General features: G+C 36.4%; 1 protein-coding gene across 5 annotated transcripts in view; it reads right to left on the bottom strand.

The window, feature by feature from the left end:
* The window catches only part of LARGE1 (LARGE xylosyl- and glucuronyltransferase 1), a 278352-nt gene that overhangs the window by 184995 nt on the left and 80482 nt on the right, over positions 1 to 12875 (bottom strand). For all 5 annotated transcript variants that reach the window (XM_064420387.1, XM_064420390.1, XM_064420389.1 and 2 more), the window contains one exon: positions 10764 to 10950. In XM_064420387.1, the coding sequence (XP_064276457.1) occupies positions 10764 to 10869 (106 nt within the window). In that variant the 5' untranslated portion in view covers positions 10870 to 10950. The remainder of the gene's footprint in view (positions 1 to 10763; positions 10951 to 12875) is intronic.

Raw genomic sequence — 12875 nt, 5'->3', positions numbered from 1 at the left:
TCAGCGACTCTGAAGTCAGGTTACTATGAGGCAGTCATGGACAAACAAAGTCATGCAATTTAAACGAGATAAATAGTAGGTTTCAATCATTTGGTTAAATGACTGCATTTGCATTCTACAGGAAAGATCACTTAATTCATCACATCTCCACTCAAGTGTACATGAACAAGCAACTAATACCTTCACCCAACTAAAATAAGTTAGATAATTGTTATTTTCAAACTTACTTACCTCTGTGTATATTGGCAAAGCTTTGAAGAAAGTTAGCTGGAGTTCCCTGGAAACCAGTAATTATGTGTAGCTGCGCAGATGGATTTGTAAACTTGGTTCCTATAAGAATATTATATAAAATGTAACCTCACTGTTGAGATTTTTACCTTAAACCCTTGGGTTTGTAACGCACTGAAGCAAGAGGCGAAATAGCTAAATCCATTATAGCTAATACTGCTAGAAAACATTCAGTGTGTATTACATTTCAGACCAAAAAAATCCTTTGTTAAAGTCAGTGTGGATCCCTTGAGATACACATTATAACAGTTTGATTAGTAGAGAATAAAAAGCAGACTTTTATAGCACTCATTCATCCGAAAACATTATTCCTGCTAAAGTTAACAAGCAAAATCACAGAGTTGGGTTAAATGAAATCCAATGACAGGCAGGAAATATAGTGATGGTGAAATATTAAAGTGGTGATATGATTCCAATACAATTCTAGAATGCTGAATGCCTTAACATTGGGAAAGAAATGGATTAGAAGCCTTCTTTGTTTTAATGCACTAAATGTAAATCGTAAACACTACAGTGATTTTATGTTTTATTTGGAAAATTGAGAATACAATATTGATTGATTTTAAGTTTATAAGCCTTGCTCCCATGAATAATTGCTTGCCAAATTAGTGCTGAAATACATCTTTCTTCTTAAACTTAATAACCATGCTTAACCTGCAATTGAAACTGTGATTTGATCCTTTCTGAAAGGTTATTTTTCACAACTGAAAAGGTACATAAACCTGGAGCCCAAAACAAATATTTTGCTTGGGAAATTAGTTTTTCTGGACTAGGATGGCAACTGATCATCCTGATAACTAGCTTCTACTAGCTATGGGAAGATTAGCAATTATCCTATGAATTTATCTCTTTTTTTAAACAGCTATAAATTGTGCGAGCTGTAGCACTGTAGCACTCTCATCCATAGTCCTCAAGCTGATATTTTTGCAGTGCACTTTATGTACTGCAATATCTCATAATCACAATTACTTACTTTACTGAAACTGTTAAAATGATCCTTTTCTGTTTTCTTTTCCCCCCATCATCTGCTTCTTGTCTTTCACTTCTTACCTTGAAGCCAGAAATATCTGGACAGAGATTAAAGTATGTATTTTTTAACAAGATGGAATAATTTATTCAGAGATGTGCTAGAATCCTCCACCAGCTTTAAAATCAAGTTGAGAAATCTGGCTAGAAGAACAGCTCTGGTGTATCTAGAACACATGGATCAGATGCAGGAATTAGTGGCCAGCATTATTCTATCAATCCTACAACATAATACAGCCTGTGCTATGCAAGACGAGAGAGACATTGACTGTTAACAGTCACTAAAATGGTAAAAACCTACAAATCTTCACAAGCCCATAGAGCATCAGTAACTGTTCTGTGTAATTTTGAAAAGAACCTACAAATTTGTCTGTCAGGTCTATTTTGAAACAAATTAAACAAAGACTGTTGTAACTACTCTAGGAGAGATGTAATGACATATAAATAAAGAAAGGTGAACGATAAAGTAGGAAAAATTGTAGGGAAAGAAAATGTTGGGGAGAAACACAACTACTTTGGGGTATTTTTTTTCCTCGCTCTACTTAACCATATAAGAAACGGATAACTTTCACACTTTTTTATTCCAGCAATCCCTCCAAGTGCTTTTCAACATAAAATAATAATACCATCTTATTAGCTATGGCATTATTTCAGCTCCAGAAATAATCTTCTATATATTACACAAATGGTATACAACATTGTTTGATTTTAAAGTACACTATGACAACCCCAGTCCTGTGTCTAGAGAACCAAATGAAGATCCCAGTGCAGCACCAACAACTTTAACTGCACTGGGTCTAAACTGCTTAGGAAGAACAACAATCACTTGGGAGTCATCGGGGCCCAGGCTTCAGTGGCTAGATAAGAGTCCACAAGCTGCCAGGCTTCCTCTGCTTCTCATGGTGGTGTATCTCCAGCCCTGACACCGCCTGGGCCTGCTCAGCGCAAGCAGGGCTGACTGTGCTACAATCACACTTTCAGTTCATTTTGTAGGTACACATTTTTGGTTTTCCAATCGGGACCCTGGTGTGTTACTAACTCCAAACTTGTAAGCTACCCCAGGTGTTTAAAAGCTTTTTTTCATGGTGGTGATTTCACTGGGCATTTCAGCAGTTCAGGAAGTACTATTCAAAAAGCAAACCACACACCTATTCTCCGTAATAGGTACAGACATTATTACAAGTTCACCTGAAAAAGTATCTCATTGTGAAACACTTCATTTATACAGTAAAATATTTTAACTGGGCCTATAATTATTTTTTAAAGTAAATACACCAAACAGAAGCACAGTCTCCTTTGTATTGTAAATTTAATTTAGGAAAATGTGACGATTCTGTAATTTTTTTTTTGTAATTTTAACTATACTTTCAGCTCTCCCCCCAATTCCTCATCTTTGCAAACTCTGACATTCAGCAATTTTAAAGACAAACAGAATCATAAAATTAAAAAAAAAAAAAAAAGGTTTAAAACCTTGTTGTTTACATCCTGGATTTTGACCATTTCACAGAATTATAGAGAAGGGCAGTCACAGCACAGGTTAGAAAGAATTATTGCTGCAGGATAGCTTGAATGGGACTAAACTGGAAGAGAATCTCGGGCTAAAAACGTATCAGTCTCTGGGTCACCAGCTTTTCCTCTTTCAGTTGGTAGCCACAAAGCTGAGTTGACCAGACTGACTGCCATCAGACTATGTTTTTGAAGTTAGTTGTGCATGTCACTCAATAGTCCAAGGCTATCTAGATATATTAAAACAAAAAAAAGTCTCTTTCAAGTCTAGAAACAAGAATTACAAAGCCACACAAGACAGGCAAAACTTCAAGGGAAGGAAATAATTACTCAGCTGAACAGCTCAATGGCTGTCATGTCTGGAAAATGTTTGAAAAGGGGAGAGAGGGTTTAAATAAAAGAGATGTGCTGAAGATTTGGTATTGTTAAGATACGCATACCTAAAAGAGATCCACCCAAAAACAAGGTATCAACCTTCCCACTTAGGTGTTTTTCCTAAACCATTCCAGAGCATAATCTCCAAACGTAAGAATGACCATACACAGTGTATGAAATAATAATTTGAATTTTTTTTTAACCTGACTCCTCCTCCTTCTAGTATTATACTCATTTAAATAAATATTCAAAATATAAGTTTCAAAAGTACTGGAAGGCACTTCAGATATAAATTGCTGTCTAGCAAGACAGATTTTGATTTCAAACTTTTTCCTGATCTGAAAAACACCCCACAAATTTTAAATACAAAAAAATTCAGAAAAATTGAACATCCCAAATTAATTGTTCTGAAAATCAAAAACTACATTTTCATTTCAATTTTTTAAAGTATCTGTTTTTCAGATATTTTTCATCTTATGCTTATACATTTGTTGACCTGCTTGCCTGTTTGCCCCCAAAGCTCATTGATCAATTTCAAATTACTTTTTAGAGGGAAAGAAGTCAGAGGTTATGAAGCTTCTACAATTGTCAGGAACACAGAGAGAGGGAGAGAGAGAGAGAGAGATGAGAGATGTGAAACATTTTACCATTGAGAAACACACCACAGCAGGAGCTCAGGATTTATTTAGATACCAGGAGATCCATATGGGAGCTAGATTATATAAATTGTAGGAAAAGCAACTTCAACATCAATCAGCTGTATGGTATCAATCCCAGAAAGTCAGGCTACATTAGTTCCAGGACACAAAGGAGTTCTGGTGTACTTAAATTTTTTTTATTTTTTTTTTTTTTCAGAAAGCCAAGTGTTGCTTCTTGGGATTTGTTCCGTTTATTTTTAACAAAACATTTAAGCACACCTTGCTTTTTTGTTTTTATACTAAAAAACACGTTTTGATGATGAAGTTAGTAAGTACCCATCTTTGAAACACAGAAGGAATAATCAGGAAATATCAGTCCCACTTTTAAGTCTTCCACACACCCATAACAAAATCTGGGCATCCAGATGTCCCTTCTTCTTGGGAGAAATTGGCTCACTTTTGTGTAATTCAACTTTTATAGATGGCATTTTTCCTAAAAGTTTGTTCAAAGAAGGAGAAAGACCAGGATGAAACAAAACCCTTGAGAAATCCCACAGATTATATTCATTTAGCTGCTGTTCCAAAGAAGCTGGCCACTCACGCCTGTCAAAGAATTCCTTTTCATTCTGACCTTTATGTTTCTGCCAGAAATGACAAATTAAGAGCTGTCAAGAAAAAGAAAGGCAAGAGAAAACTGGTGTTTAGAAGCAAAGAAACATTCCATCCAGCCATGAGATTGTACAGAGAGCAAAGAAGATAAGCCAACAGCTTACTTTGCTTTTCTGAAAGCATGTACTTAAAAATACGAGCATCAAAAGAAAACGCGTGCACTCTGCACTGGAATTCCAAAAAGCAATGCAGACTTGCTTTCCCTTGGCACTGCACACTGACAGAAGAGGTGGCCATTGCAAGACTCAAGGCTTCTCCTGAGATGATAGGGTATTGGTTTAGGAATGTGAACTCTTGGCAGGCTGAAGAAAAAACAACATCGACTTCCAACATCAACTTCAGCATTCCAGTGGGAATGGACATTACTAGCTAAGATAAAATTGTATTGCAGAATTCTAAGTTTAATCAAAAAAAGGTTGAGAAGACGAAGAAAAAAATCCATGTTTCTCACTAACTCCACCACTTGACCTTCAAAAGCTTCTCATGACCATGGCGTATTTTGGCTGACAGTCCTGGCATAAGGCTGTTCTTGTTTTGGTACAAATACTACTTTAAATTTCCTATCACTGCTCACAAGAAGGCTGTGTATTTACAAAATAGGGAGTCAAACTCTTTCAATATTCACTTAATTTTATTTTCCTAGGTGTTGGACATATAAGGCTTCTCAAGTCTGTAAAAAAATAAACATGGGATCACCAAGTTCTAAGTTAAAGAGAGAACAAGACTCAGCTTTCACAGCATGGACCTTCTGCTCCTTTATCAGCATTCTGTATGGCCAAATCACCAAGGTTTCATAGAAGTATCCAGGAGCAACAAAACTTCTCATAAGCCGGAGGTCTTTGCTATCACAATTGATGTTACTCTGGAAGGATGCCCAAACATATTTAAGAAAGTATAGTGACTGCAGTAGAGACATAGGTGCTTAAGTGGCAATTCTCTATTACCTGGAATAAATGTAACAAGAGAGGAGTAAGCCAGCATTATTTACTCCAGAATGAAATGAAGGAAGGGGTGGCTTTTTAACTAAGGAGAGCCAATATTCACTAAACACACCCCCTGTAAACAGGTTCAGGCACTCATCACAGTAGCACCCTTACTTATATGCAAAGGCAGCCTTTCAGGACTTCTTTTCTCAGAACTTTATTAAAAAGACAGGATCAATACAAAGGTGGAAGCTTCTATTTTAAATGGACAATGGATTAAGTTTTCATGTTTAATCCTGTTGAGACACACACCAGATAAAACTCAGGCCAACTGAAGGAAATGTAGCAAAAAAAGCAATTGTATGTTTTGTGGCTTTTTGATTACATTGTCTGTGAGGGAGTTATTTTCTGATGTTTGTTCATCAGTTGCAAGTGTCTGACAGACGTTTTAGTAATTACTTATTTGTTTGCCTCTTTCTATGAGCCACTTAATGCAAGCATTAAAAGTTTGGGCAGCTTTCATCATGCACATAGATCACTTGATAAACTTTTGGCACTTAACTGAAAAAAGCTGAACCCCCAGAATCAGTTTTTTGATTCAAGTATTCACAAATATGATTTCAAAATCTACTTCCCATGAATATTTAAACTAGATAGTCATTGTTCCCATAGACAGTCTTCTCAATTAACATATTCACTAGGATATTTATAGAAACATACACAAAAAGAGTGTGAACAGCGTCAAAGTGAATCCATTTAAATACTAAGATGAATATTTCCAGCCTTCCTTCAATTTATTTTATTGTATTTTATGAGGTGTTTGCCCAACTCTGGCTTCAATCATGTCTCTACAGATGACTTTGACTGAAAGGAATTGTCAGAGCTGCCCAACTCTGGAGTGAAAAGAGGACAACCAAGGAAAGCAAGTCCCAGGAAAGAAGCCAGGCTCTGTTTTTTAAAATGCTACCTGAGCAATTAAAAGAAACCAAAGTCAACTGCTCTCTCATAGACTCCCTGCAGGATCTCGCACAACTTTCAATTTTTCATCTGAAGGTTACATTACCAGCTCTCTGTTTCCCAGGAAATATATTCTACACAGGAGCCCTACACACATACTTTAGCATTTCAACATCAAGTGCATCCACCACACAGGGACTGGTAACTCCAAGTGTATTTTCATCCTCTCAAAACATAGGTGACTGTAAATCTGCTGAAGTCACACAGCCACAGTGAATTTTTTTTTTAATTTTTTTATTTTTTTTTTTTTTTTTTAGGAATCAGTGATCTAGAAAGCATGGTCAAATTACAGTTCCAAATCTCCATTTGACATGACCTTCATGGTAAGGGGGATAGAAAACTGCTTCATATAGCTTGGAAAATAAAGCTATTTATGGAGCTACCACTAGTTAGTGAAATTGCTATTTTCTTTCTAATGAAAATTCATCATGTATTATTTGATTATTTTATCTTCCCTGTTTTAAATGCACTCCACCCTTCCTACTCCCTTACTTTGTCTTTTGAATAAATTCTAAGAATGTTGGAACAATTAGATTTTTCATTCAAAGTATCAGATAACTGAAATTATGCTGTACTTGTGCATTATTAAAAACAACAGTAACCAGGTATATTCAAAGGCCATAGAATATTCAATATCATCTTTAATATTCTGCTTCATAACCTTAATAGACATTTATACATGATTAATGAGGCTTTTAGTAGCTACTGCTGTCACAGCTTGTGTAACACCACCTCCAATGAATATCCTAAGGGAAGGGTCTCACTGCAAGTGTTGACAGAACTGTGAAGTAGCAGACTGCCATGTACTTTCTGACAAGAGAACAAAATCCAAACTAAAACTCTGTCTTAAGAAATTTGAAACTATCCAAAAAGCAGGACACTGGAACAGACTGCAGTAAGGCATATTCTATATTACAGATTCACTAACAAAGCTTTAAAGGGTTTCTAATGTGATCCCACTCCCATGCAATGGCAAATGAATAACTTAAGTTCTTAGATATAAATACATCAATGAGTAATGTAATTCCTAATTACATCAAGAATATGAGGCAGACACAGCACTACAGATTTCATACCAGAGATTTGAGTCTAGAGCCCTGAAACATACAAACAAAATTTAAAAAAAAAACTGCAAAAGAACAAAAAAATCCCCACAAAAGTTTTTGCTGTGACAACTCCGCTAGGCCAATATCTTTACTTAATGAATAAAACACTACAGTGATTTTTCTACTGTATGTAGGTATCTTCAAACAGAAACATTCCCAGGCCTGGCATGGCAATTGGATTCACCAAGGGTAAATCATGCTTGACCAACCTGACTGCTTGCTGTGATAAAATGACTATGAATACATGACCTGTTGATGCGATCTCCCTTGAATTTAAGCACAGCATCCCTGTAGTCAAGCTGTGTATATGGGTGGACTACTAGATGTGTGAAAAACTATCCAGAATGTTGGGCTCAAAGAGAGGAGACACTCATTCATGGTGTGTCTGGAAGTCCACATATTCTCTGTCCTTAGAGGTTTTCAAGACACTGTTGAATACAGGCCTAAAAAATATTGCCTGATTCTAAAACCCACATTGATTTGAGCAGTAGTTTAATGAGAGAACTCCTGAGGTCCCTTCCACACTGAACAATTAAATGAATCTATGACAATACCAGGCACTGATAATTTCTTTAGTTTGGTGGAGAAAAGTCTAACAAGAACCATTTACTCAAATCTAAAAGCAGATGTACTGAAAAGAAAATTTCTAGCTCTGTGGTTAACAAAAAAAACAAGTGCTAGGAGGAAGAGAAGATTCTACGCTCCTGATGCTTTCAAATCAAGGCACAATGCTGTTGTGAGGCAATTTCTACTCAATTAGAGAATCACAGAATGATACAATTGTTTATGATGGAAAAGGCCTCTAAGATCATTGAGTCCATCTGTTAGCCCAGCACTGCCATGTCCACCACTACACCATGTCCCTAAGTGCCACATATACACATATTTTAAACATCTCCAGGGATGGTCACCCACCACTTTTCTGGGCAGCCTGTTCCAATGTTTGTCTTAGCCATGATAGTTTAGGAAAAATCCTTTGCTAGGATTTTTCTCCTATTCTAGCTGAGAAGCCTCAGAAAAGAAATAACTATCTGCTGCTGTGGAATGCAACAGGTGCAGCTGTGACTGGTGCATGTTGGTTGTTTCCAATTAATGGCCAATCAGTTAGCTGGCTTGGAGTCTCAGAGAGTCAGGAGCCTTTGTTATTCATTCCATTCCTGTTCTTCCTAGCCTTCTGATGAATCTTTTTCCTGCTGTTCTTTTAGTATAGTTTTTAGTAAATAATTTTAATATAATATATATCATAATATAATAAATCAGCCTTCTGAAACATGGAGTCAAGATTCACACCTCCTCACACGGGGCATCGACCATATTTGTCAATCCTTTCCATGAAGAAATTTTTCCCTATATTTAATCTAAACCTCCTGTGGTGCAACTTGAGGGCCATTTCCTCTTTTTCTACTGCTTGTTACTTGGGAGAAGAAAGCCACCCCCATCTCACTACAACCTCCACAGAGAGCTCAAACATGAGTAAAATTGTGGGAACCACTGTGGAGAAAAAAAATCAAGAAGTCATGTAGAATAACAAAATGGCATTAACATTTTGTCCATAATACCTACCAGTTAAGGCAAATACTAGCTATTATTCAGCTAAATAAATATCTAACCAACCTTAGTTTTTTACCAAGAAACATTAAACAATCCCTATTCAAAATTAAGAAAAAAGAAAACAGATACAGAAAAAGCACTGATAGTTACTAACTGTACATAATTTCCAGTACTTTTCCAGTCCAAGGCTTTGTAATAGGTAATGGGCTTTGTTCCCTAGTTTGCATTTAAGATTAATTCACAGTGAGAGCTTTAAGTCACTTCAAATACTCTGTAGCAGCAAATTTCAAGATTTGTATTGAGTTCTTTGTAAAAACAAAGGATTCCACTCACAGAGGAATTTAAAACACCGTGGCATTATCAATTGTGGACACAATTAAAATAGTCATTAGGACAAAGCAGCATAATATTCTTCTAAAAGCAAAAAGGTGAGGCCTGCATTTGCTCAGCTTTTAAAAATCAAACAAAATCAGTAGTGTTCTGCCTGCCAGATCATTATTTATATTTATGCAGCTTGCACCCCTTTTATTTCCAATTTAACATGAATCCCACAAGTGTTTCATTCTAGAATGAGCTCATGGAGTTACTGCATATTAAGGTAGAATTTTAAGTACTTGAATAAATTTGCATAAACAAATATTTGTACATGGCATATAACTAACTCAGAATTGTATGCAACATACACTAAAAATCTTTACATGTTCTTACTTGTGATTTAACATGGAAACCCCTTTTGTTTCCAAACACAGCAGAGATTTGTCAGCCAAGGATACATGAAAGAAGCTTGACATTTTAAACAATGCCTTTTAAAAATTATCAGACTGTAAACTAGCGAACAGTTTTACAAGGTTGGAACACCTTTCCTCATGCTAATGCAACTACAATAGCTGAATGACATTTTTTCACTCTTGCCAAAATAACATAACTATTGCACAAAATAAAATGCTTCACCCTCCACAATACACAAAACAAACAAACAAAAAGCTACAAAGTAGCAAAGAGCAGAAGAGCCAGAATCCTTGAACCTCCCCTAACTCAAATATTACTGCTGAATATCTGTACAGGAATAAAACTTCATCAGACAGACCATCTAAAAGACAAAGTAGTGATTATTCCATGTCTTGTTATAAAAAGTGCTCATTACATAGCTACAAGTCAATGTACCTTTAAATTGGAGGATTTTCACCTAAAAACAAGAAGCAGACAGAAAGATATTCCAACTAAAACAATCCACTGAGAGTCAGGTGGATGTGGATCCAAACTACTTTTAGGTAAAAAAACCTTATATCGATATTAATTGATTTTCTGTGTTCTGAAAGAAGATGTTAAAAATCTTACAGGACATAGGATAGACCAACTTTTAAAAATTAGAAAATACAGATAGAAGATTAGTAGACTGGGTAGGGAGGGAGTTGTTGCACATTTTCAAAGTTCAAAGATGAGTGAAAAACCAAGTAATTGTGGCCAATAATTAACTCAACATCCTCAGTAGAGTGAACATGGTAAGGAAGGCCCTTTGTTGAAATCTGTACGTTGGGAACAATTTCATATGCAAGTCAAGATTTATTTAAATAAAATCAGTGATGACTGATCTACATTTGTCTACTCAGCTACAAATAATTCCACACCCCACCACCACCCCTCAGCCATTATTCTTCTCCTACCTTCAAAATTCCCAGCAAACAGATAAATCCATGTAATGGCTGGGACAAAAAGGATGGTCAGAGAGGCAGCCAGGAATTTCCGTCGCCCTCTGCAGATTCCCAGCATTCTCCCAGGAGTGCAGAATCCCAACCCAATGCTGTTCCTATGTCGGAAGCAAATAGTCCACAGCCTCCCACATATTACTCCCTGAAAAGGAAAGGAAAAAATATTTCAACAGCTTATCACTCTACAGAAAGTTATAGACTATGCCAGTGTTCCAAAAGAGTTAAAAGAACAGGGATAAAAAAGGGCTGCTGCAATTGCAAAGTGGTACCCATTTCAAAATTATCCATGATTACTTAATAACAAAACAAGTTTTAGAAGTCAAATTAAGACAGTAAGTCAATAAAGCACATGATATCACCTAAATACACACTAAGCCCCATTTTGCTAAGAGATGTCAGCTTTATTTACATTTTTTCCTCATTTTACTCTACAGGAACTCTGAGATCTGTGATGCCCATGTGTGCTGGGGTCCCATGGCAGACAAGAGAAAGCCACCCACATTCCTTCACCTGCTCCCAAAGAGCAGAAGTCACACCACTGAATCAGTGATCCGTCTGCAATTGGTCATGAACTCAAGAGAGTGAACCAAAAAAAGGAAGCCTGAAGTTTGGGGGCAGAGAGATGTTACTGAAATTACCCACTCTGCACACCAAAAAGCAGTGCTGATGAGCTGCTGTGTAAACAGGGGAGAAGAGGAAGTGCAAAATGGGCAAGAAAATCCATATTCACACAGGGATATCAGGGGCTTTAGACTGAATGCCATGAGAAAAACTGATTCTGCTGAATAACACAGTTTTTATTAGGAAAAAAATAATTCTGATCCTAATTTGAAATAATTGTTCTGCATTTCAGAGAGGCCAAGAAAAAATATATGATGATTTTTATTCACAGGAAATGAATATTCCCACACCAGTGCAGGCATGCAGAGCATAAAAACAATGTTTCATATTGATAGCAGGTTTTTTTGACAGGGAAGGGAAGACTAGTAGCAGACAAGTTAAAAAAGGAAAGAGAAGTATTTAGTCCATGCAAATCTACTTCAGGTTTTGTGTGAAAGGGCTTAGGTTTTTCAATTCTAAGAATAGAAGTGGTCTACAAGAATGGTAGGGAAAGAAAGAGACTCTGGTAGTACAAGGTGTTTAATAACAGTGCCCTTTGACTCATGCTTAAAACAGCACTAGAGCTGATACAAGCAATGTATCATTTCTACAGTGACACGTTAACAATGGCTGTCGTGTGTCTTGAGAGTGTCTTAGCTCTACAACTCCATATATATTGCAGCAAAAATCAATTCTGAAATTAAATTACAGCAAAAATGAGAATGTAGACAAGAGAAATAGGTTCAGACAAAACATCTCTGGTTCTGGAGATACCTAGCTGCAGTAATCAGGCAAACTTACAGCTGTTCCTTGAGCATTCAATAGAGCCCACTTTACTACACTACAGTTTAAGAGCCATGATAGTACTCTGACCTTGGAACTGATAAAATGGACTATAATTTGTCCAGAGGCAGCACAAAAAGCATTCCATTGTGTCAGCTTTTCAAGGCAATGAATGCCTCACCACAGAGATTTTGCACAAAATATGTGGGCAGACTTAATATTACAACTGTGGTATTAGAGTCACTCTGTGTTAGAGAGACACACATTTGGTAGATAAATTGTGGAGAACTCTTATCTTTATTCACAGTATTTGGATAATGATTACATTTCATTTCTTTTCCTTATACCACATAGCTTGTACAACTCTGAAGAGAGTCCTTTACATGCCTACTTGAAGAACACTGATAATTTCCCAGGCTTCTACATTTATAATCATGTATATTACAAAATACACAAAATCACTTATTTTAAGTAGGAATTCTTTTTTTCCCTTAAATGTACTGGCATGCAACATTGACATCAGTCTGTGCATAGAAAAATAAACCTCTGAAAATGTAAATTCCCAAGCACAGTCATTGGCAAATAGCCACATCTTGCACTGAAACATGCACTGGCTGGATACTGCTCCTATCAATGACACCTGTAAAAATTACAGGTAACAAACTAAAAGTCAACACCACAGTT

Source organism: Passer domesticus, chromosome 5 (assembly GCF_036417665.1).
Source record: "Passer domesticus isolate bPasDom1 chromosome 5, bPasDom1.hap1, whole genome shotgun sequence".
NCBI lineage: Eukaryota > Metazoa > Chordata > Aves > Passeriformes > Passeridae > Passer > Passer domesticus.
Note: the sequence above shows the minus strand (reverse complement) of the source record. Positions and strands in the feature narration are given on the sequence as shown.